General features: G+C 30.8%; 3 protein-coding genes across 3 annotated transcripts; all 3 read left to right on the top strand.

Annotated features, from left to right (window-relative positions):
* The first annotated feature begins 2,853 nt into the window (after window positions 1-2,853).
* Window positions 2,854-5,796, top strand: LOC126672843 (F-box/FBD/LRR-repeat protein At1g13570-like). Its single transcript, XM_056105076.1, has 5 exons — window positions 2,854-2,865; window positions 3,203-3,323; window positions 4,249-4,961; window positions 5,070-5,219; window positions 5,302-5,796. The coding sequence occupies exons 1-5, from the start codon at window positions 2,854-2,856 to the stop codon at window positions 5,599-5,601; spliced, it is 1,296 nt and encodes a 431-aa protein (XP_055961051.1). The 3' UTR covers window positions 5,602-5,796.
* Window positions 5,606-13,910, top strand: LOC126672842 (uncharacterized). The gene is made up of 16 exons (XM_056105075.1): window positions 5,606-5,677; window positions 5,923-5,975; window positions 6,343-6,427; window positions 6,549-6,629; window positions 7,184-7,430; window positions 7,519-7,527; window positions 7,643-7,706; window positions 9,751-9,895; window positions 9,977-10,294; window positions 10,361-10,416; window positions 11,163-11,287; window positions 11,423-11,514; window positions 11,860-12,033; window positions 12,228-13,061; window positions 13,159-13,314; window positions 13,400-13,910. The coding sequence occupies exons 1-16, from the start codon at window positions 5,606-5,608 to the stop codon at window positions 13,715-13,717; spliced, it is 2,829 nt and encodes a 942-aa protein (XP_055961050.1). The 3' UTR covers window positions 13,718-13,910.
* Window positions 13,911-16,505: 2,595 nt separating this feature from the next.
* Window positions 16,506-17,953, top strand: LOC126672841 (uncharacterized). Its single transcript, XM_050366793.1, has 4 exons — window positions 16,506-16,946; window positions 17,123-17,242; window positions 17,351-17,503; window positions 17,588-17,953. The coding sequence occupies exons 1-4, from the start codon at window positions 16,506-16,508 to the stop codon at window positions 17,951-17,953; spliced, it is 1,080 nt and encodes a 359-aa protein (XP_050222750.1).
* Window positions 17,954-19,893: the final 1,940 nt, after the last annotated feature.

The following is a 19,893-nucleotide window of genomic DNA, read 5'->3' as shown; positions in this document are numbered from 1 at the left end:
GATCAAGTCAGTATTAACTTGAAGAAGAAGAAAGAAGAAGAGAAAAGAAGAGAAAAGAGTGTAGAGTGAGAAAAAAGAGATCCCTCTAGGGTTTGCTGATAAGGTGGTTTATATAGTTTTACCTGGCACGTGTATTCCGCAGTGGATTCCTACTCTTTTTGGTCCCCACAAAATCGGTTAGTAGACGTGGTTTGCTCACATTGGGTCTCGTTTCTCGAGTAGGATATGCAGTACATGGAAACGCCTATGTGTCAGATTCTGTTCAGAGTTTGTTATGGAAAGTGTTAACTCGGCAAAACACCGTGCACCGAGCCACCTGATACCTGTGTTAGAGGTATGGCCACTCCGGGATGGTCAACCTGTAGTTCGGTCTCTCCGTGGTCTTTTCCTCTGGTAGATCGGTCGAAAATGGTCACTAGGTACCAGGTCCTTATGTTCGTTTGACCGGGTGAGGTTTCATGTTGGTGAGGCTGTTTCACCGCCTTGTTGCTGGTCTCGTTATCAAAACATCTATTATTTTATTTTCCAGATGTTTATTGGTTGGTTATTTGAATCAATTAGCATGTGTTGCAAATTCTGCTGTTTTTGTTTCCATGTCAATAGTGATGATTTACATAGAGTCTGGTGTTAGATTCTTAATGTTTATTCAAATGTTATTTGTATATTGTAATGTTTGTTCATGGGGGAACTGTTGTTTATGATTATTATTGGTGAAGTTAAAATCTTTGTTTTCTTAAGATTTAAATTCGTTGTTTCATCAGCTATATTCTTTCCTTTATCATACATCATTTTATTATCCTTATTTATTTCTCGTCGATCGTTCATGATGCATCGAAGAAGCTTCAACTCTTTTGAAGAACTTGTGGCAGTGATAATATACATTCAATCTGTCGCTCTAAGCTTCCGCTTACTTTATCTGCTGACTTTATCTGTTTAGTATGGCTAATGTAAAATGCCAATCTTCTCATCATTTTACTTTATGTTACTGTGCAAGACTCTTTACCGTCATAATCTTTAAAATTAACTAAAAAGTCGTATTTCGGTTACTTGAGCACTATTCTTGAGATCATTGTTTCTAGGTCTGCAAATCAAATTCTATATTTGTGTTTTAAGTCCTTCATTAATAAGCAGCTTATGCTTGGGAATAGGAATAAAAGGATTTCCATCTCTGAGTGATTCATTTGGAAGATAGTAGTTAATTTGATTAGTATTTGTACCTTCAATATGTAGAGCAATAACCGTCCCTAGAAAACGTCTTCATCATTCGAATCTAGATAGAAACAGTGACTTGGCAGAAAATGTCGGTGAGAATATACTGAAGTGTTTGCCAATTCGAGATGTTGTAAGAACTAGTGTCTTATCAAAGGAATTTAAATAATAGTGGAATGAGACAATTTATAAAATTCAATTACTTCATAAATGTCGTTTTATTTTCTGATTGTAAGTAAGATTAACTAGTGGCATTTCTTGAAGATTTCGGTTGCATGATTTGTTGTAGAGAGGCTTCCATCCTTTCTCAACCGCCTACACCATCTTATTTCTTCATGTGGCAGCTTAAGTTCCATTCGCTTTCTGCTTGATTAGTAGCTCTCTGTACCTACGGGAACTTGTAATACATGTGAGTTCGAACTAAGATTTCGTTCTGGTTTTCATACGACTATAGTAAAAAGAAAAAGTTGTTTGTTTTAGGCGTTTCAAGAGGTGATTGCTGATATGAATGCTGTTGTGTCGTTTTTAGAAGTTGAAAAGTTATCAGATTTCTCATTGACCAAAATACCCTGAAAATCAATAAGAAAAAAAAACCAATACAATCTAACCAACTAAACTTAAAATCACCCATCTACCCAACCAAATCTAAAGTAACTCATCCAACCAAATCAAATCTAAAGTCACTTATTTTATTAAATCAAACCTAAATCACTAATTTGCCCAACTAAATCGAACTACTTAATCGAAAACCACCACTCATCTCTGCCACCTTTTTTCCGGTCACCGCCACCATCCATCGACGGAAAATAATCCGTTCAAAAATTAAATAAATAATCAAAATAATTTTTTTACATTTTAAATAATTGAATAAATAATTATTTATTTTTCAAAAATAATTTTTTTAACCGGAGTCTTCTCCGATGAACAGACCACTGTGGTGGGTCTGTTCGCCGGAAAAGACGAACGGAACCATTCGTTTTCTCTGATAAAAAAAATTAGTTTTTGGTCAGAATTGTTTTTGTCTGGAGGAGATTTTAGAGAGTTTATCATTCGATTTTAAAATTGAGATGGTTTATTGATAAAAGGCGTTAAGTTGGTGTACCCTAGGGCCTACAAATGTTTAATAGTCCAATTTATACGTAGTACAAATGAATCTAAATTAAATAAAAAACTATCATATATTAATTAATAATTTCTATTTGAAGATATTATTAATTAGTAATAATTTAATGGCCTAATGCCTCAAAAAATTCCGATCTTTTAGCCCCTTTTCAATTCTACCCTGACGTTGAAAACCGGTCAATTTTATCATATTTTGCATTTTCTCGTTTCAATTGTACCCTAATTTTTTAATTTTTCATAATTTTTTTATTTAAATGATGAAATCTTTTAATTAACTAAATTTAACGATAAAATTAAATTTCTTTCCATTCACAAAAGTACAAATAAGTCTTTTATTTTTAAAAACTAACTAAAAATCATAATCAAATTAAAATTAATTTAAATTCTTAATTAATTTAACTAAATCTAAATAAATTTTCAACATATACAGTTAATATATGCTAGACATGGAGAACGTTTTTAAATTTTTTGCAAACGAAAAAAACGTCAATTTAATATTTCGGGGTACAACTGAACACAAAAATGCGGAATAGGGTAAAATTGACTAGTTTTCAACGTCATGCTAGGATTGAAAAAGGGCTAAAAGGTCGGTGTTTTCTAAGGCATTAGACCTAATTTAATAAGAAGGAAAACTATAAATGTAAAGTACTATGCTGAAGATGAGTACCGTCCTCCGAACACTTCTGAAGCGTCCCCCTGTCTTCTATTCACAATCACATCTCAACACACTTAAAATCAGATTTTAAACCTCTCTTTTCATAAAACCTATGGTAAGCGAAACTATTCTTTACTGATTTCTAGGTCAATAAATTAAAAGATTTTAAACCTCTCTTTTCATAAAACCTAGTTTGTGCATTTGAATGATTTCCAGGTCAATAAATTACTATTCTCGTTAGTTATTGTTATTATAGTTTTGGATATTTATAATGTTGATTTTCAGGATAGCCAACCAGTTAAAAGGATTGAGAACTGCTCGAGATCGGATAGAATCAGTAACTTGCCGAGCGACATCATAGATAATATTCTAGTCTGTCTGCCCATTCATGAAGCAGTTAGCAATGTTTTTAAAACCGGACCGGACCGGGCGGTCGAACCGGGTTAACCGGGAACCGGCCACCTGTCCGGTCCGGTTAGATATTAAAAATAGAAAGAGCAAAAAACCGGTCAAAATCCGGTTGAATCGTTGAAATCCGATTTTTAATCAAAACCGTCAGAATCCGGTTTTTTGAATTTTTTTTGTTAAAAGTACCTGGTTGGTTGAAACTGACAGTGTCAGTTTCATTCATGTGAGACATAGTGACAGGTCCATTATTTCTCTCTAAAGGATTGTTATAGACTTATAGTAGATTAGTAGGCTTTTTGATTAGTAGCTGTTTATTTACTTTTTCTATATTACATACTTGATTTTTTTTTTGACGGAAATATCACATACTTGAATTGATTCTATTTGTTATAATGCATTTATTTTTTATAACTATTTTTTATTAATTGTGCTTCTTTAATAAAATTGATTCTATTTGACCAAAAAAAAGTATTATAATTATAAATTTATTAAATAGTAAATATAATATACTCCTGTACATATATATTAACCAAATACTCTTTCAATTTATTTTTTAAATAAATATAAAGTATTGTTGAAAAATTAAAATAATGTTTAAAAGAAAACAAATATTTAGATTTGGAAATTGAGAAAAATTAGTACAAAGTAGTTAAACCTAATAAAATGTAGTAATTGTTTTTATGTATACTTACTATCAATTTTTTATCTAATAAATAATTATATAATATATTTTTAATTAAATAATTTATATTTATTATAATTAAAAATCCGGTTGAACCCGGTTGAACCGGTCGAACCATGAACCCCCGATGAAGCCGGTTCGATCTTCGGTCCGGTTTTAAAAACATTGGCAGTTAGGACTAGCATCTTGTCCAAAACATGGAGGTCCAAGTGGAGATATCTTCCCCACTTGGTATTTGATGATACTTTTTATCGAACATCGGTATTACCTTCTGCGGAACAACCTAACATTTCTAAACTCTTTCTTAATATCTTTACGGTTTTATTATTTCACCATGGACCCATTTTGAGTTTTACTTTTCATCTTCCTTTACTAAAGAGTTGTCCTGAGATCGACCGGTTGATTCTTTATCTGAGCGAGAAAGATGTTCATGAATTTTTCTTCGAGATTGGAGAAAGTAAACGCCATGTATTACCATCCTTTCTGTTCTCATGTGTGACGTTAAGGCGCTTGACTTTGTCCTCATGTTCTTTCACGGTTCCATTGGCATTTCAAGGATTTGTTAACTTGATTTCCCTTACATTTTTGCGGGTTCCTTTTACTTCCAATGTTTTTGAAACTATCATCTCCAAATGCCCTTTACTTGAGAGACTTTCTATAAAGCATTGTAGTAAATTTGATAACCTCGATATTGACATTCCTTATCTCAAATTCTTTGAGTTCTCTGGTTCTGTTGAATCTTTTTGTTTTAGAAAACCTTGTGAGCATCTTTCAACATTTTCATTTAATGGAGATTTAAGCGCTCACGGGACTTCTGAACCAACCAAGCTTTTCGAAAGCCTGCCTATCGTCAAGCACTTGCATCTAGGATATAAGTATATGCGTGTAAGCCGGTTATCTTTGCTTACTTTGCTTGGAGGTTTAGCAATTTGTAGTGTTGATTTAGTTGGCAAATTCTACATTCTTATTTTGTGTTTTTGTATTTTCTTCAAGTGGCTTATTGGGAGAATGCCGAGGAAACTTTCTCTTAGCTGTCTTAGAGTTCTTGAACTGTCCGATACACGTTTTGGGCGGTCGGATATGATCTCTAATGTTCTTCGCTTGATTGTGAGCTCTCCTAACTTAGAGAAGCTTGAGATTGGGGTAATTTCTATTTTTTCACCTGCTTTGTGCGTAAATTTTCATGTTTTCCATTAAAACTAATTTCATGTGTTTTTTTTCTTAGTATATGGGATATGTTGGTGAAGAGCAGCCTCTTGCCCCAGAACTTATAAAAGTAAAAGACCTCTTAGCTAATGCATTGGAAAAACTTCGAGTGGTGAAGATAAAACTCCCATATGCAGAAGTAGTAAAACCTGAAGTTGAATTTATTAAGTTTCTATTGGCCGAATCAAAAGTTTTAGAAAAGATGTTAATACAGCCTGCCGAAGGAACAATTGCCGAGAAAGGACTGAGGTTTTTGAAAGAGATAATTCAATTTGAACGTTCATCAACGAAAGTAAAAATTTTATACTTGGATCCTTAGTATGATGGTCAAGTTAGTAGTCTTGGTTTTGAAGGGTAGGGAGTTGATCTTGCCTGCAAATCAAATCATTGTTTTGGTGAATAATTAATTAGCAGATGTTACGAAATCCCGTCTTTCTAATTCATGCGATTATAGATGATTTTACAATCCTAAGGTTTATTCAAATTTCAAATGTTAAATGAATTTAGTAAGTTATAGTTTGTTATTAGGCTTACTTAACCCATATAAAGGTCCCTGTACTTTACACATTTTTTTCCGTAAGTCCTTATACTTCATTTTTGTATTATTTGATCTCTCTACTTACCTATTTTTGATTTTCAGGTCCTTTATGAGTTTTTTTCGGTCCTTTTGTATGGCTGGAGGAAACAAAAATTGTAAGTAGAGGGATTTGAGGAAACAAAAATTGTAAGTAGAGGGACTGGAAAAAACTCACAAAGGACCTGAAAATCAAAAATAGATAAGTAGAAGGATCAGATAATACAAAAATGAAGTATAAGGACCTACGGAAAAAAAAGTGTAAAGTACAGGGACCTCTACATGAGTTTGGCCTTTGTTATTATTATTAGAGCAGGTCGTTTATGGAGTTTATGCATGTGATGGGCAAAAAGCTACGTATGCATTCTCATAGCTAGTTATAGTCACAACAATTTTGCTCGACAAATTTATTCAAAATAACACTTTTTTTAGAAATATTTTCTTTCAAGAAAAACAAATTTGATTTTTCTTTTACATTTAGACCAGGTGTTATTTTGTCTGTTTTATTTTCGAGAAAGGCAATTCCACAGCCTTGAGCAACAATATTATATACTTCAAGATTGCCGGAGCTGTTAATAGCGATTCAAAACTCATCTTGCGTAAGCAGACGAAATTATCATAAACGTTAGGAAATGCTCTGTTTCAGGTTGCAATGTCAACCTAAGGTTTATTCAAATGTTGTATGTATTCAGTTAGTTTTACTCGTGAATTTGCACACTGTGAAGGAGTTCGCTGCAGATGATCAAAACATACAACTAGATCAAAATGTTGCAGTGCCTCAACATACAAATTAATTCAGCTTTGAATCTTCATAAACATTCTTTTAATTGGAGTATTCTGTTAGGCAGACCATTGCAATTTCCAACTCATAACTTGGCAGAAAATTTGGAATAATCATTCCACATCGTGGTCAATTTTTTAAAGGCTGTGAATGAGAACATTTGTGCTCATTGGAATGGTTTATATTTTTTTGGTATATTTAGCAAGACTCTACAAAATTATAGACCAAATTGACAATGTATAAAGGTCAATGTGTATACGGTAGTCAAGTTAGTTATAGTTGGTAGATAAATCATTGCTTAAAATTAGAGGTGGCAATTTTCACTCATACCCATTTACCCACCCATATCCATTTTACCCACCCATATCCACCCATTATATAGAGGGTATAGGTTATAAAAGGGTAGTTATTTATTAAATGGGTAATAAATAGGTAAAACTCTTCCAACCCATTAAGATAAGAGAAAATTAGATGGTACACTATCAAGCCCCTTTTTATTTTGATTAATACTGTTTGTCTTCTCCGTGTTGAAATATACTTTGTCAGTTTGCACTCATACTTTCTCTAATTGAAAATTACGGTGGTTTTACAGCGCCAACGGGGACAGAAAATTACCGATTAAATAACAATGATTTCGCCGTTGCCGCTGCTAGTGCATCATTTTCCACTGCTGCCGCTGTAATTTCCGCTGTTGAGCCGGTTGAGTCGATCGCCGCTGATGAAGAAGATGGATCTCTAACTTACGTTTTTGTTATATTGACAAATTTCTTATTTGTATGTTGTCGATTGATGGGTTTGTTAGCAATAGTGTTGGTGGCAGCGATGGGTTGTCGATTGTTGGTTCTGATGGGATTGATTGTTGAATTATGTTATCTATTTAGCTGCTAAATGTATGCTGGATTATGCACACCAACCATTTGATGAAATACTTATTAGACAAATATTTGATTTGTTTTTATGACGCTGTTAGTGAGTTTTTGGGGTTACAAATTTCAATGAATATAGTTACAGAACATTCAAAAGATGGGTATGATATTGGAGCTGCTCTTTTCGCTGCCATAAAATTAATGTATGATCATGATTTTTAGGTTTAATGTCAATGATCCAATTGGTGTAATTTATTTGTATTGTGTAATTATTGCTTTGTGAACTTATGGTCTACACGTTCAATTCATAATTCATTTTTGTATTTTGTGAACTTATAGTTTGATTGAAAGAAAAATAGTAAAGGTGTTAATCATGATTACATTTTTAAAGTGATGAGTGTAAAATTAAAACAAAAATAATATAAGCAATTTATTTACTTTAACTAACCAAACTGCAAGAATCACAACTATAATTAAAAATAGGACAAATGATGTGTTTTCTCCGGAAAGCATCATGAAAATTACTATGATTTCTCCATTAATATGTCTAAACACTCTTTCCAATCTTAAATTTTTTATTATTTTCGATTTATAAATTTTAGGAGTCTGATTTACTTTTTAGTAAATTAATTTAACTTTTAGTAATCTGATAGTGAACTGTTAGTAAACGGTTAATAAATTAACTATACTTTCTATTTAATAAATTAACTTTTATTTTTAGTAAACTATAGTAAACCTTTTACTAAACGGATAGTAAATTAACTTATCTTTTAGTAAATGGTTAATAAATTAACTATACGGTCTAGAAATAAATTAATAATAAATTTGATTTTTAAGTAAATTATAAGTAAATAGTTAGTAAATTAATAGTAAACTTATTATTAGTAAACCGATAGTAAACGGTTAATAAATTAACTATACTGTTAAAATAGAAACTAATAGTAAATTTGATTCTAAGTAAACTGTTGGTAAACAGTTAGTAAACTGATAGTAAATTTTTTGTTAGTAAACCGACAGGAGATTTACCGCATTTTTATAAATAAAAACCGTTAGTAAATTGTTAGTAAACCGTTAGTAAATATTTTTTTTATAAACCATTGGTAAACTGTTAGTAACCCGATAGTAAACTTAATGTATTTTTAAAAATAAAAAATCGTATCTTTCAACTTAAAAGGTGTAATTTCGCAACTTTTAAAAGTCAAACCGTAAAAATCAACCCAGACTGGTCAAACGGTATTTTTTAAAATATTTATATACGGTATGGGTATTTTTGAAAAACTCTCTTAAGATAAGGGTAATAAAAGGGTTTGACATGGGTATTCATATTCTATCCATAATGATCCAATATGCAAAATTAATTGAATGACACATGTCAATTTAAGAGTAATTGATTTTTTTTAGAATATCAAATAAATTTTAGATTCCAAAATTAATATTTAAAAGTCGTGGAAAACTAAAATATTTTTTCTCGAAAAATATTTTTTTTCAAAAAATATTTTTTTCAGAATATTTTTTTTCCAGAAAATATATTTTTGTTTTCAGAAAATATTGTTTTTTTTAGAAAATATTTATTTTTTAGAAAATATTTTTTTGTCGTAAAATACTCATTTCTAAAAAAAATTTCCGGATATCCAGAATTTTTTTTTGGAAGTATTTTTTCTTGGAATGTATTCTCTCTAAATGTTTCTCTATAGAATTTAATTATTAATTCTCACAAGATGTACAATTAAAATGTAATATAATTTAAGTTTTAAAAAGTCAAATTTTAACATTATACATATAAAGTGGGTTAATGGGTGGGTTAGCGTCATACAGAGTTAGAAGGGTATGGTTACCATATAAAATTAAAATGGTCATAAATGGATAGATCACCCATTTATAATGCTACCCATTTAAACCCAATCCATACCCACCCATTTGCCACCTCTACTTAAAATGCATTAGAGTAGGAAAAAGTTCTTATATTGTCTATGTAACTTTTAAACAAATGACGCGATGTTAGAAAAAATTGACTGTAAGGACGATTGATATTACAAAAACTGAGTAAAATTTAAGGGAAAAAGAGAATAAAGTTCGCCAGTTCACAAAACCCTACCTCATTGAGGAGGTACTTCAGCCGAAATTGACAGTAAGCCAGTTATCTTTGTTTATTTCTTATGGACAATCGTCAATTATATAGTGTTGATTTAGTTGGAAAATTCTATGTTTTTACTTTCTATTCCTGCATTTTCTTCAAGTTCCTGACAGTTGGAACAATTTTGAGGAAATTTCTCTTAGCTTTCTTAGAGTTCTTGAACTGCATGAAATATGTTTTCGGCGCACGGTTAAGGTCTCTGCTGTTCTCTGTTTGATTGTGATGAGCTCTACTAACTTAGAGAAGGTTGTGATTGAAGTAATCTTTAATTACGTCACTTGCTTTGTACCTCATGTTTCATATGATCCATTAAAACTAATTTCTGATGTGTTTTCTTAGTTTGTTGCAGCTAGGAATGAACCGATTTCTTTTTTTGAGGAAGATTTTGACGAAGATCAAGACCTCTTAGATAATAAACTTTTGAAAGTAGAAGACCTCGTAGATATTGAACTGAAAAAGCGTCGAGTGGTGAAGATGGTGCTCCCAGACACACAAGAAGTAGAACCTGAATTGGAATTTATCGAGTTCCTATTGGCTGAATCGGTAATACGAAAAAAGATGTTTATTCAGCCTGACCGAGAAATAGTTGCCGAGGAAGGATTGAAGATTTTGAAAGATATAACCCAATTTGAACGTTCATCAAAGAAAGCAAAAATTGTATTCTTAGATCCCTGATGAATGATGATGATGGTGAATGTTGATATTGATCCTAGTGAAGCTTAGGGTGTTAGGCTATTTCTAAATTTGGACATAATATGTTTAGAAATTCCATATTCAGGGTAATTTTTAAATTATGTTCAAATTGAGGGTGAAAATTTATTGAATTTGCCGGGCATTAAATTTAATTAATGGTACAGTCGACCCTCTAATATTTAATATTCTATAAATTAATAATTCTAATAATTAATAGAAAATTGAGAGAACCAACTTCGTTCCACGTCGGATAATTAATAATTTTATTATTTAATAATTAATAAAATTTAAAATATATTCTACATGAATATTAATTATTAGAGAGATTTTTTAAAAAAAATATATAACAATTGATGATTTATTTGAGACAATATTGATCTTAATTCATAAAGTAGAAGTTAAAATACCATCAAATTATAACTTTTTTATTCTTTTAAGAAATTTTAAAAGAAGTTATTAGATAAACAAATTAAAATAAGTAAAGTATCTCTAGTATAAAAATATTAAAAATTATTTTACTTTATGAATACAACTTCTTAATAATTATTTTTTAATTTGATATCAATTGATATTTTTTTAAATTAAATATAAAATTATTTCTTTTAAATTGAGTGATTGTAAAGTGTATTTATTTAATTTTTTTTATAATATAATATTAATATTAGGTCTATTATTGTAGATGCTTTAAAATGTCTTTTATAATTTATTGTTTATGCAAATTCAATAAATTAATAATTTTAATAATTAATAAATTTTTGATCCACCATGTGTATTAATTATCAGAGGATCGACTGTAGTTAATTTGATTAATATTTATACCTTCAATTTGTAGAGCAATACCCGTCCCAAGAAAATGTCTGTTCATCATTCGAAATTTAGATAGAATCAATGACTTAGCAGAAAATATCGGTGAGAATATATTTACGTGTTTGCCAATTCGAGATGCAGTAAGAACTAGTATCTTATCAAGGGAATTGAAATACTAGTGGAATGAGACAATTTATAAAATTCAATTACTTCATATATATCCTTTTACTTTCTGATGGTAAGTAAGATTAGTTAGTGGCATTTTTTTGAAGATTTCTATTGCAGGGTTCGTTCTAGAGAGGCTTCCATCCTTTCTCAACCTCCTACACCATTTTATTATTGATAGATTACCGACTTTATGTGGTAGCTCAAGTTGGGTAATTTTGTCACTGTCCCTATTTTTTTAATTTATTTTTTTATATTTAAATTATTTAACTAATTCATTCTAGTTAAATGTTTTTTCATGAAAATTGTTTGATTGATAAATATAGTCTCCAATTTATACGTAGTACAAATGAGTCTAAATTAAATAATTTATATAATATAATAAATGCCTAATTACATAAAAACCACCCGTATTGATTTTCTTTTTCATTTATATTCCGACGTAGAAAAAAAACCGTTTGTATCCTGTTTTGAGTTTTGGGTTGCACCCCATATACGCGGGCCATTTATTCAGGCAATCTCATAAAAAGCCCAAAACATTATATATGTAAGTATAGGGCACAGGCCCAGATCAAGATGAGTATCATTCTCCGAACACTTTTGTTCCCAATTTTCAAACTCTACTTCTCCGGTTCTCCCTTACAAGTTACAATAACTTCACAACACACTTAAAATCAGAAGTTTGTCAAAAAAAAAAAGCAGCAAAAAGAAGGGAAAAATTTAAGACTATGGTAAGCCATTCATTCCTTACTTTTGAATAATTATGATTAAAAGTTCTGTTCTCTTTTATTTTTGAATACGTCAAATTTCAGTAAATAGAATCCGAAACAATTATAAGAAATTCGGGAAATTCAAAAATTAACCTGACTTGAAATAAATTTGCTACTGTTTTAGATACTCAGATATTTATAATCTTGATTTTCAGGATAGCCAATCGGTTAAAAGGATTGAGAACAGCTCGACATCGGATAGAATCGGTAACTTGCCGAGCCACATCATAGAAAATATTCTAATCTATTTGCCCATTCATGAAGCAGTTAGGACTAGTATCTTGTCCAAGAATTGGAGATTCAAGTGGAGATTCCTCCCCAAATTGGTGTTTGATAAAACTTTTTATCACAAGTCAGTAACACCCTCTACTGGTAAACGTAGCATTAATAAATTCTTCCTCAATATCTTTAGAGTCTTATTACTTCACCATGGACCCATCTTGAATTTTACTTTTGATGTTTCGCGGAAAACCTATCCGGAGATTGACCAGCTCATGCTTTACCTGAGCGAGAAAGATGTTCATGAAATTTTACTTGACTTTGGAGATTGTGGTTATAGAGTGCCATCATTTCTGTTCGCATGTGCCACATTAAGGCGCTTGACTGTGTCCATGTGTTTGTTCACAGTTCCTTTGGTATTTCAAGGATTTGTTAGCTTGATCTCTCTTACCTTTAAGTCAGTTTGTTTCAAAACAATTGAATTTGAAACTTTCATCTCCAAATGCCCATTACTTGAAAGACTCTCAATAAAAAATTGTTATCATATTGATAACCTCGATGTTGACATTCCTTACCTTAAGTTCTTCGAGTTCATTGGGGTTTTTCGGTGTATTCATTTCAGAAAACCTTGTCATCATCTTTCAGTAGTTATATTTGATAGTCCCATATATAGAGTGAGTGGTTCCGCACACTTTAGCTCTGTACCTACGAAGCTTTTAGAATGTCTGCCTGCTGTAGAGCACTTGCATCTCGGATATGAATTTATGGAAGTAAGCCATTTTTTTTTTGGAAATTTGTCAAATTTATAGTGTTAATTTAGTTGGCAAATTCTATGTTCTTACTTTTTATTCCTGTATTTTCTTCAAGCACCCGACAGTTGGAGCAATGTCGAGGAAACTTTCTCTTGGCTGTCTTAGAGTTCTTGAACTGCCCAACATATGTTTTCGGATTACGGTTGAGCTCTCTGCTGTTCTCTATTTGATTGCGATCAGCTCTCCTAACTTAGAGAAGCTTGAGATTGGGGTAATTTTTTATTAGTTTACCACTTTGTCCCTCTTGCATGCTACATATTTTCCATTAGAACTAATGTTCATGTGTTTTTTCTTAGTTTGTTGCAGCTAAGGAGGATACAAATTATCTTTCTAATAAACTTTCAAAAGATGACGAACTCTTAAAATTGGAAGACCTCGTAGATAATGAACTGAAAAAGCTTCGAGTGGTGAAGCTGAAGCTACCACACAGAAAAGAAGTAAAACCTGAAATGAAATTTATCGGGTTTCTATTGGCTGAATCCGTAGTACTTGAAAAGATGTATATACAGCCTGCAAAAAGAACAGTTGCTGAGGAAGGGCTTGAGATTTTGAAAGAGATAACTCAATTTGAACGTTCATCAAAGAAAGCAAAAATTATATACTTAGATCCCTGATGAATAATGATGATGGTGAATGTTGATATACTATTGAAGCTTAGCTAGGATGTTATGTTAGGGCTATTTCTCAAGTTGGAGATATAATTTGTTTAACAAATTCCATTTTCAGGGTGATTTTAAAGTATCTTCAAATTGAGGGTGAAACTTTACTTTATTTGCCGAGCATTAAATTTTAACTTTCTAATGAAAATACCTGCTTTTATTTAAGTTTTCATTTTGATATTGGTTTTTACGAAATGCAATTTAGATTTTAAAGTATCTTCAAATTCAGGGTGAAACTTTACTATATATGCATTTGCTCTGTAAATCAGCATATTTATAGTACGTGTATTGATCGCATCTATTGTAGGGGTGGTTTGAACTGCCCATATGAACCGATGGTAGTGGGAGATAATAAGCTAGCCCATGACTACCTCTATTACTTACAAGTGTAGCCTAGTAGTATTATACTCCATATGCTCACTTTGAAAAGTAAACATCAGTCTCTTCCTCCTCTCCTGAGACCTAATAATAATTTATAAAAATTATTTTCTTTTGTAAAAAATGCAAAAGGTCCTCCATTTTTTTGGTCAATAGTAATTTAGTATATATAGTTTTAAAATTAAAAAGATTAAATTGTTTTTTTTAATTATTATATGTTAAAAGAAAAAAATTAAAAAAAATTGGGACCATTTTAAACCTTTTTTTACTAGCAAAAACCATTTTACCAACAAAACCATTATGCAAAAGCAGAGAGTGTACTTCACTCTCTCAGGTGAGAGTGGCGAGGGGGATTTTTGATCAAAAATACACAAATTTAGGGTATAAATGATCCTATTTTCTAGTTTTGAACTTTTTTAATATTTTGACATAAGTTCGGGGTGAAAGTGATCCTTTGTTCTTTATTTTATCCGCACTTCCAAAGTGTTCCACTGCCTTGTTGTTTCCCCACTATTGAAGTCTTCCATTAAATTCACCTCTTCAACTTCTCAAGACACTATATAAATATGTTATTGTTAAAGCACAACTAGGGGTGAGCATCGGTCGGTTCGGTTGGAATTTTTTCGGTTTTTTCAATTTTCGGCTTGGAAAATTCTCAAATGGAACCGAACCGAACTTTTGGTTTGGAGTGAAAAACCGAACCGAACCAAACCGAAAATTTCGATTCGGTTCGGTTAAAACCGAATTTCACCATTTTTTATTTTTTTTAATATTGTATATTAAAATTAATTGAAATATTAAATAATTAGAGTCTAATAAACTTCCATATATGTTTAAATAACAATTATTAACTCATATATCAATAATAATTAAGATATAAAAACAAAAAACATATAAATATATGTATATATGTATATTATTTTTAAAATATATATATATTTTATATTAAAGTTCGGTTAATTCGGTTTTTTCGGTCGGTTCGGTTTTCAAAACTTCCAAATCAAACCGAACACCGAACACCAAACTTTATCTAGAGTAGAAACCAAAACAAACCGTTTTCACCGAAAAACCGAACCAAATAACAATATTCGGTTCGGTTTTTTGGTTTAATTCGATTCTTACTCACCCCTGACTCTAAGCACAACAAACAAAAAGAAGGGAAAAAAATAAGACAAAGCAGCAAAGGAAGGGATACAAATTGAGGATGAAATGCACATGCTAAATTTCCATATGCCAAATTTGACACTAAAAGTAGCATATATCAAATTTATATAGAAAAGACAAAAATACTGAAAACTTTTCCATTTTTAAACTTTTTTTCAATTCCACCACCACCTAGAAGAATTCTCAATTGCATCCTATTTAGGGTTTTCAGTTTTCATCTGTACCCCAAAATGAAAAAAAATTGATAATTTAATTAATTTAATTATAAAATTGTTAAAACCAACTAAATAGAGGGATTGTATCATTATTTTTTCCATTTGAAAAAAACAAATAAATTAGTATATGAAGGATTAATTTAAACTTTTTTCTAAATAAAAAGAGGTCATTTTAGTCAATTGGGGTACAGACGAAAACTGAAAACCCTAAATAGGGTGTAATTGAAAATTCTCTTACGTGGTGGTGCAATTGAAAACAAAATTAAAGGTGGGGGGTTTTTAAGTATTTTTGCCTATATAACGTTAGAAACTTATAGTAATCATCCAAAATGGAACATAAATATTAGGAATTAAACTGTAATTGTTAATTTTTCCTGATTTTATTCAATTACCCCAGATTTCTCATTGCCGTCAACAGTGGCAGTGGTAATATATTTTCCTCAATTATTAAGGTAAATATCTTAAGTAATTCTTCCTAAATTAGCATCCGTGTTGCAATTCTTCCTAAATTATAAACAGGTGTCGTAATTCTCATTCAATTATACAACACCATTACAAAACCGTCTTTTACTAAACTACTACTACCGCAACTAATTTATTATTTTCTTCATATTATTTCAGGAGAATCTACAAATTTTAATTTTACTCTAGTATACTATATAATTTAATTTTTTTCCTTATAATTAAGTATTAAATAATTCTAAATTAGGATTTTGCAACAGACACTCTGAAGCTTTGATCACTTATACTGCTGCTACAAAACTGACGAAGCGTTGCTTCTGCTTATTTTGTTTGTTCACACTTCTAAAGCTATGGTAAGCTATTCATTTTTTTTTATTTGTTATATTTTAGGATTTAGGATTTTGGATATTCCAATATTTATAATGATTTTGATTTTCAGGATAACCATAACAGCACAAGACCTGATATAATCAGTAACTTGCCGAGTGACATTATAAATAATATTTTAATCTGTCTACCGATTCATGAAGCTGTGGCGACTAGTATCTTGTCCCATAAATGGAGTTAAAGTGGAATATCTTTCCAAGTTGGTATTTGACGACGCTTTTTATCAGACTTCAATAAGACTCTCCTCTACTGCAAACCCTAACAATATTACTGAACCCTTTCTTAATGTCTTAAGAGTTCTGTTATTTCACCATGGATCCATCTTCAATTTTACTCTTCATGTTCCTTCGTTAAAAAGCTATTCTGAGGTTGACCTGATTATTGATTACCTGAGCGAGAAAGATGTTCATGAAATTTCCTTTGACTTTCGATACAAAGGAAAAAATTATGAATTCTCTAGATTGCCATCATTTTTGTTCTCATGTGTGAAGCTGAGGCGCTTGACCTTGTCGTCGTGTTCTCTCACAGTTCCGTTTATATTTCAAGGATGTGTTAACTTGATTTCGCTTAAGCTTCTGGTGTTGATTTGAACACCAATGTGTTTGAAACTTTCATCTCCAAATGTCCATTACTTGAAACGCTTTGTATTAAAAATTGTTGGGATATTCGTAACATAGATATTGACCTTCCTAATCTTAAGTTCTTTGAGTTCTGTGGTTTTTTTGAATCAATTTGGTTTAAAAATCCTTGTCAGCATCTTTCAACAGTTATATGTGATGAACATCTTTACGGATGCACGACCTTTGAAGCAACCAAGTTTTTTCAAAGTATGCCTTTCATTGAGCACTTGCGTCTTGGAAATGAATTTATGGATGTAAGCAAGTTAATTTTGTTTATTTCATATTTTGCCAGTTTTGTAGTGTTTATAATTTCGTTGGCTCATTCTACTATCTTGCGTTGTGTTTTTTTACATTTTTTCAAGATCATGCCTCCTAGAATAATGCCAAGGAATTTTTCTCTCGGGTATCTTAGAGTTCTTGAGCTGCCTCGTATATATTGTTGGTGTATAGACGATATCTCTGCTGTACTTTGCTTGATCGTGAATTCTCCTAACTTGAAAAAACTTGAGATTGTGGTAAATTTTTATTTGTTCCCTTGCTTTTGTACGTCATTTTTTGTATTTCTCATAAAAACTAATTGATTGATGTTTTTTTCATAGTTTGGTTCAACTCATGATATTGAGCGAGTAGAGTATCTTGCTGAGGAAATTTTACAAGTGCAAGACCTCTTAAGTAATGTATTGAGAAAGCTTCAAGTGGTGAAGATGAAGATCGGATGCACATATGCAATAAAAACTAAACTATATTTTATTAAGTTTTTATTGGCCGAATCGGTAGAACTGGAAAAGATGTTTATACAGCCTCCCGAACGAACAACTGCTAAGGAAAGACTTAGGATGCTTAAAAAGATAACTCGATTTCCACGTGCATCAAAGAAAGAAGAAATCATGTACTTAGATCCGGATGATGATGATGATGATGATGATGATATTGATGAATTTAGTAGTGATGAAAGTGAAGGTTAAGATGTTGATTATGTTGTACTTAGCAAAAATATGGATTATTGTCTAACTTAGCATTTATAAGCACTTTATTCTTAAGACCGGTGTTTTAAAAAGCGGACCGGACCGGCCGGTCAGACCGGTTGAACCGCGAACCGACCAAAGATCAGGTCTGAAAAGGCAAAAACCCGGATCTTTTGGTTGGACCGGATTGCACCGGTTTGAACCGGTATGAACCGATAAAAATCGGGTGTTGAACCGGATTGAATCGGTAAACTAAACTTTTTTCCAGTTTTTTTAAATTTATTAAACCTGTTGAACCGATCATTGCACCGGTTGAACTGGAAACTGGTGGCCTCACCGGTTCGACCACCGGTTTAGTTTTTAAAACACTGCTTAATACCTTTATTCTTTTATTCCCTTTCTTTCTCCTTCTTCAGCCTTATTTCTTAGTTTCTCTAAATCAAAACTTAACATATTTCAACCAAATAACACTTTTTTACTTTTTTATGAATCAATTTTTTTTTTGCATAGGCTATACTTCATTTCATGAAGTGAAAGTATTTATATACAGAGATAACAACTCCTCATCACAATGAGAAAGTGATATCAAAATTAAATGATGATACTGCAAAACAGTCATCTAATAGGGCATTTTGACTATAAAATGAGCCACCCAAATATATATATAAAGTGACCGAAAAATTAAACTGAAACTAATTGTCACTTCAAATCCCTGCACCAATAAAGAAAAAATGTGATTGTTCCTTTAAAGATGAGATGATATTATAGTAACAACTTTTTCATAGGTGTCTAAAATTTCGACAACTTTGCCATAATTAAATAAGCCAAATATTAACCAAATGAAATAAAATTAGCCATTAAATATAAGTTTATGGTTACTTTGTTCGTACAAGGTATTTTAATTTATTTATTTATGACTATTGGATGAATCTTACCAATTTTCTTCCAATAGAAAAATAAATAAAGTAAATACAACAAAATAAACATAGAGAAAGCCATCAAATATGTGTTATTGCCATAAATACCAATTCACGTATTGAAACATTCTATTATGCTATCATGATATCTATACTACATTTATAAAATATGAATTTTTTTTATTAGTTATTACACAACAAATTAATCAAATTAACTAAACATATGTTTTGAGGTACCTGTTTTCGGTGTTGAATAACTCCATATTCCATCTAAAATTAAAGATATTGCCAAATATATAAACTTTACCCTTTAAGAGCATCTATTATGGAGTTTTTAATGAGATAATATTGTTTTTAATATAAAGATATAATATAAAAACGATGCGTCAATGAATTTTTGTTTTAACACTAGAAATAATTTTTTATTTAAATATAATAAAAATATTTTTCCTATGACTTTTTCAATTATTTATTTTAAAATTATAAATTATAATCATTAAATTTAAAAAATGTTAAATAAAATTAATTTTCACTTTTTATTATTAAAAACTCTTTATTTATTTAAATATGCTTTTTATAGTAATAAAAAAATATTAAATAAAATTAATTCCATTTAAGATGCTCTAAAGGGAAAGTGCTAAGAATGTGATATATAATCACGCCAAGTCGGTTCCATATGAATCAATTTAACAATTATAAAATTAGGGAGAATATGGTAGATTTGAGATATGCATTTAATTCAGAGATGGTGCTCGTTGGCTTTCCGGTAACATGATATCCGTTGGCTTTCCGAGATCAAACTTCAAACTTTTCTCTACTAAAATTGATTTTTGATTTTAGATATCGATGCAAATGTTAGCATGAAGCTATGAAAAAAAAAAGGAAACTCATCTATTTTAACATCCGATGTAACTCAAAACCAATCAAAATGACAAATCTTCATGATTAGTGTGGAATCGTGCTCTAAAATTAGACTTTATGAAAGAAAATTAGAAGTTTGAATGAATAGTGTTGGTACTTTAA

The sequence above is a fragment of the Mercurialis annua genome, linkage group LG3 (assembly GCF_937616625.2).
Source record: "Mercurialis annua linkage group LG3, ddMerAnnu1.2, whole genome shotgun sequence".
NCBI lineage: Eukaryota > Viridiplantae > Streptophyta > Magnoliopsida > Malpighiales > Euphorbiaceae > Mercurialis > Mercurialis annua.
The sequence above is the reverse complement of the archived record's forward strand: the minus strand, read 5'-3'. Positions and strand labels throughout refer to the sequence as shown.

What these genes read in the sequence shown, in the direction of transcription:
- LOC126672843 (XM_056105076.1), top strand. An exon ending in CTCGAGATCGGATAGAATCA is followed by an intron (nt 3,324 to 4,248) that starts GTAACTTGCCGA and finishes AAACATTGGCAG; the next exon opens with TTAGGACTAGCATCTTGTCC. An exon ending in TAGAGAAGCTTGAGATTGGG is followed by an intron (nt 5,220 to 5,301) that starts GTAATTTCTATT and finishes TTTTTTTCTTAG; the next exon opens with TATATGGGATATGTTGGTGA.
- LOC126672842 (XM_056105075.1), top strand. Translation starts at nt 5,606, where the DNA reads ATGGTCAAGTTAGTAGTCTTGGTTTTGAAGGGTAGGGAGTTGATCTTG. An exon ending in GGCTGGAGGAAACAAAAATT is followed by an intron (nt 5,976 to 6,342) that starts GTAAGTAGAGGG and finishes CATTTAGACCAG; the next exon opens with GTGTTATTTTGTCTGTTTTA. An exon ending in TTAGAAATTCCATATTCAGG is followed by an intron (nt 10,417 to 11,162) that starts GTAATTTTTAAA and finishes TTCAATTTGTAG; the next exon opens with AGCAATACCCGTCCCAAGAA.
- LOC126672841 (XM_050366793.1), top strand. Translation starts at nt 16,506, where the DNA reads ATGAAGCTGTGGCGACTAGTATCTTGTCCCATAAATGGAGTTAAAGTG. An exon ending in TTGGAAATGAATTTATGGAT is followed by an intron (nt 17,243 to 17,350) that starts GTAAGCAAGTTA and finishes CATTTTTTCAAG; the next exon opens with ATCATGCCTCCTAGAATAAT. An exon ending in TGAAAAAACTTGAGATTGTG is followed by an intron (nt 17,504 to 17,587) that starts GTAAATTTTTAT and finishes TTTTTTTCATAG; the next exon opens with TTTGGTTCAACTCATGATAT.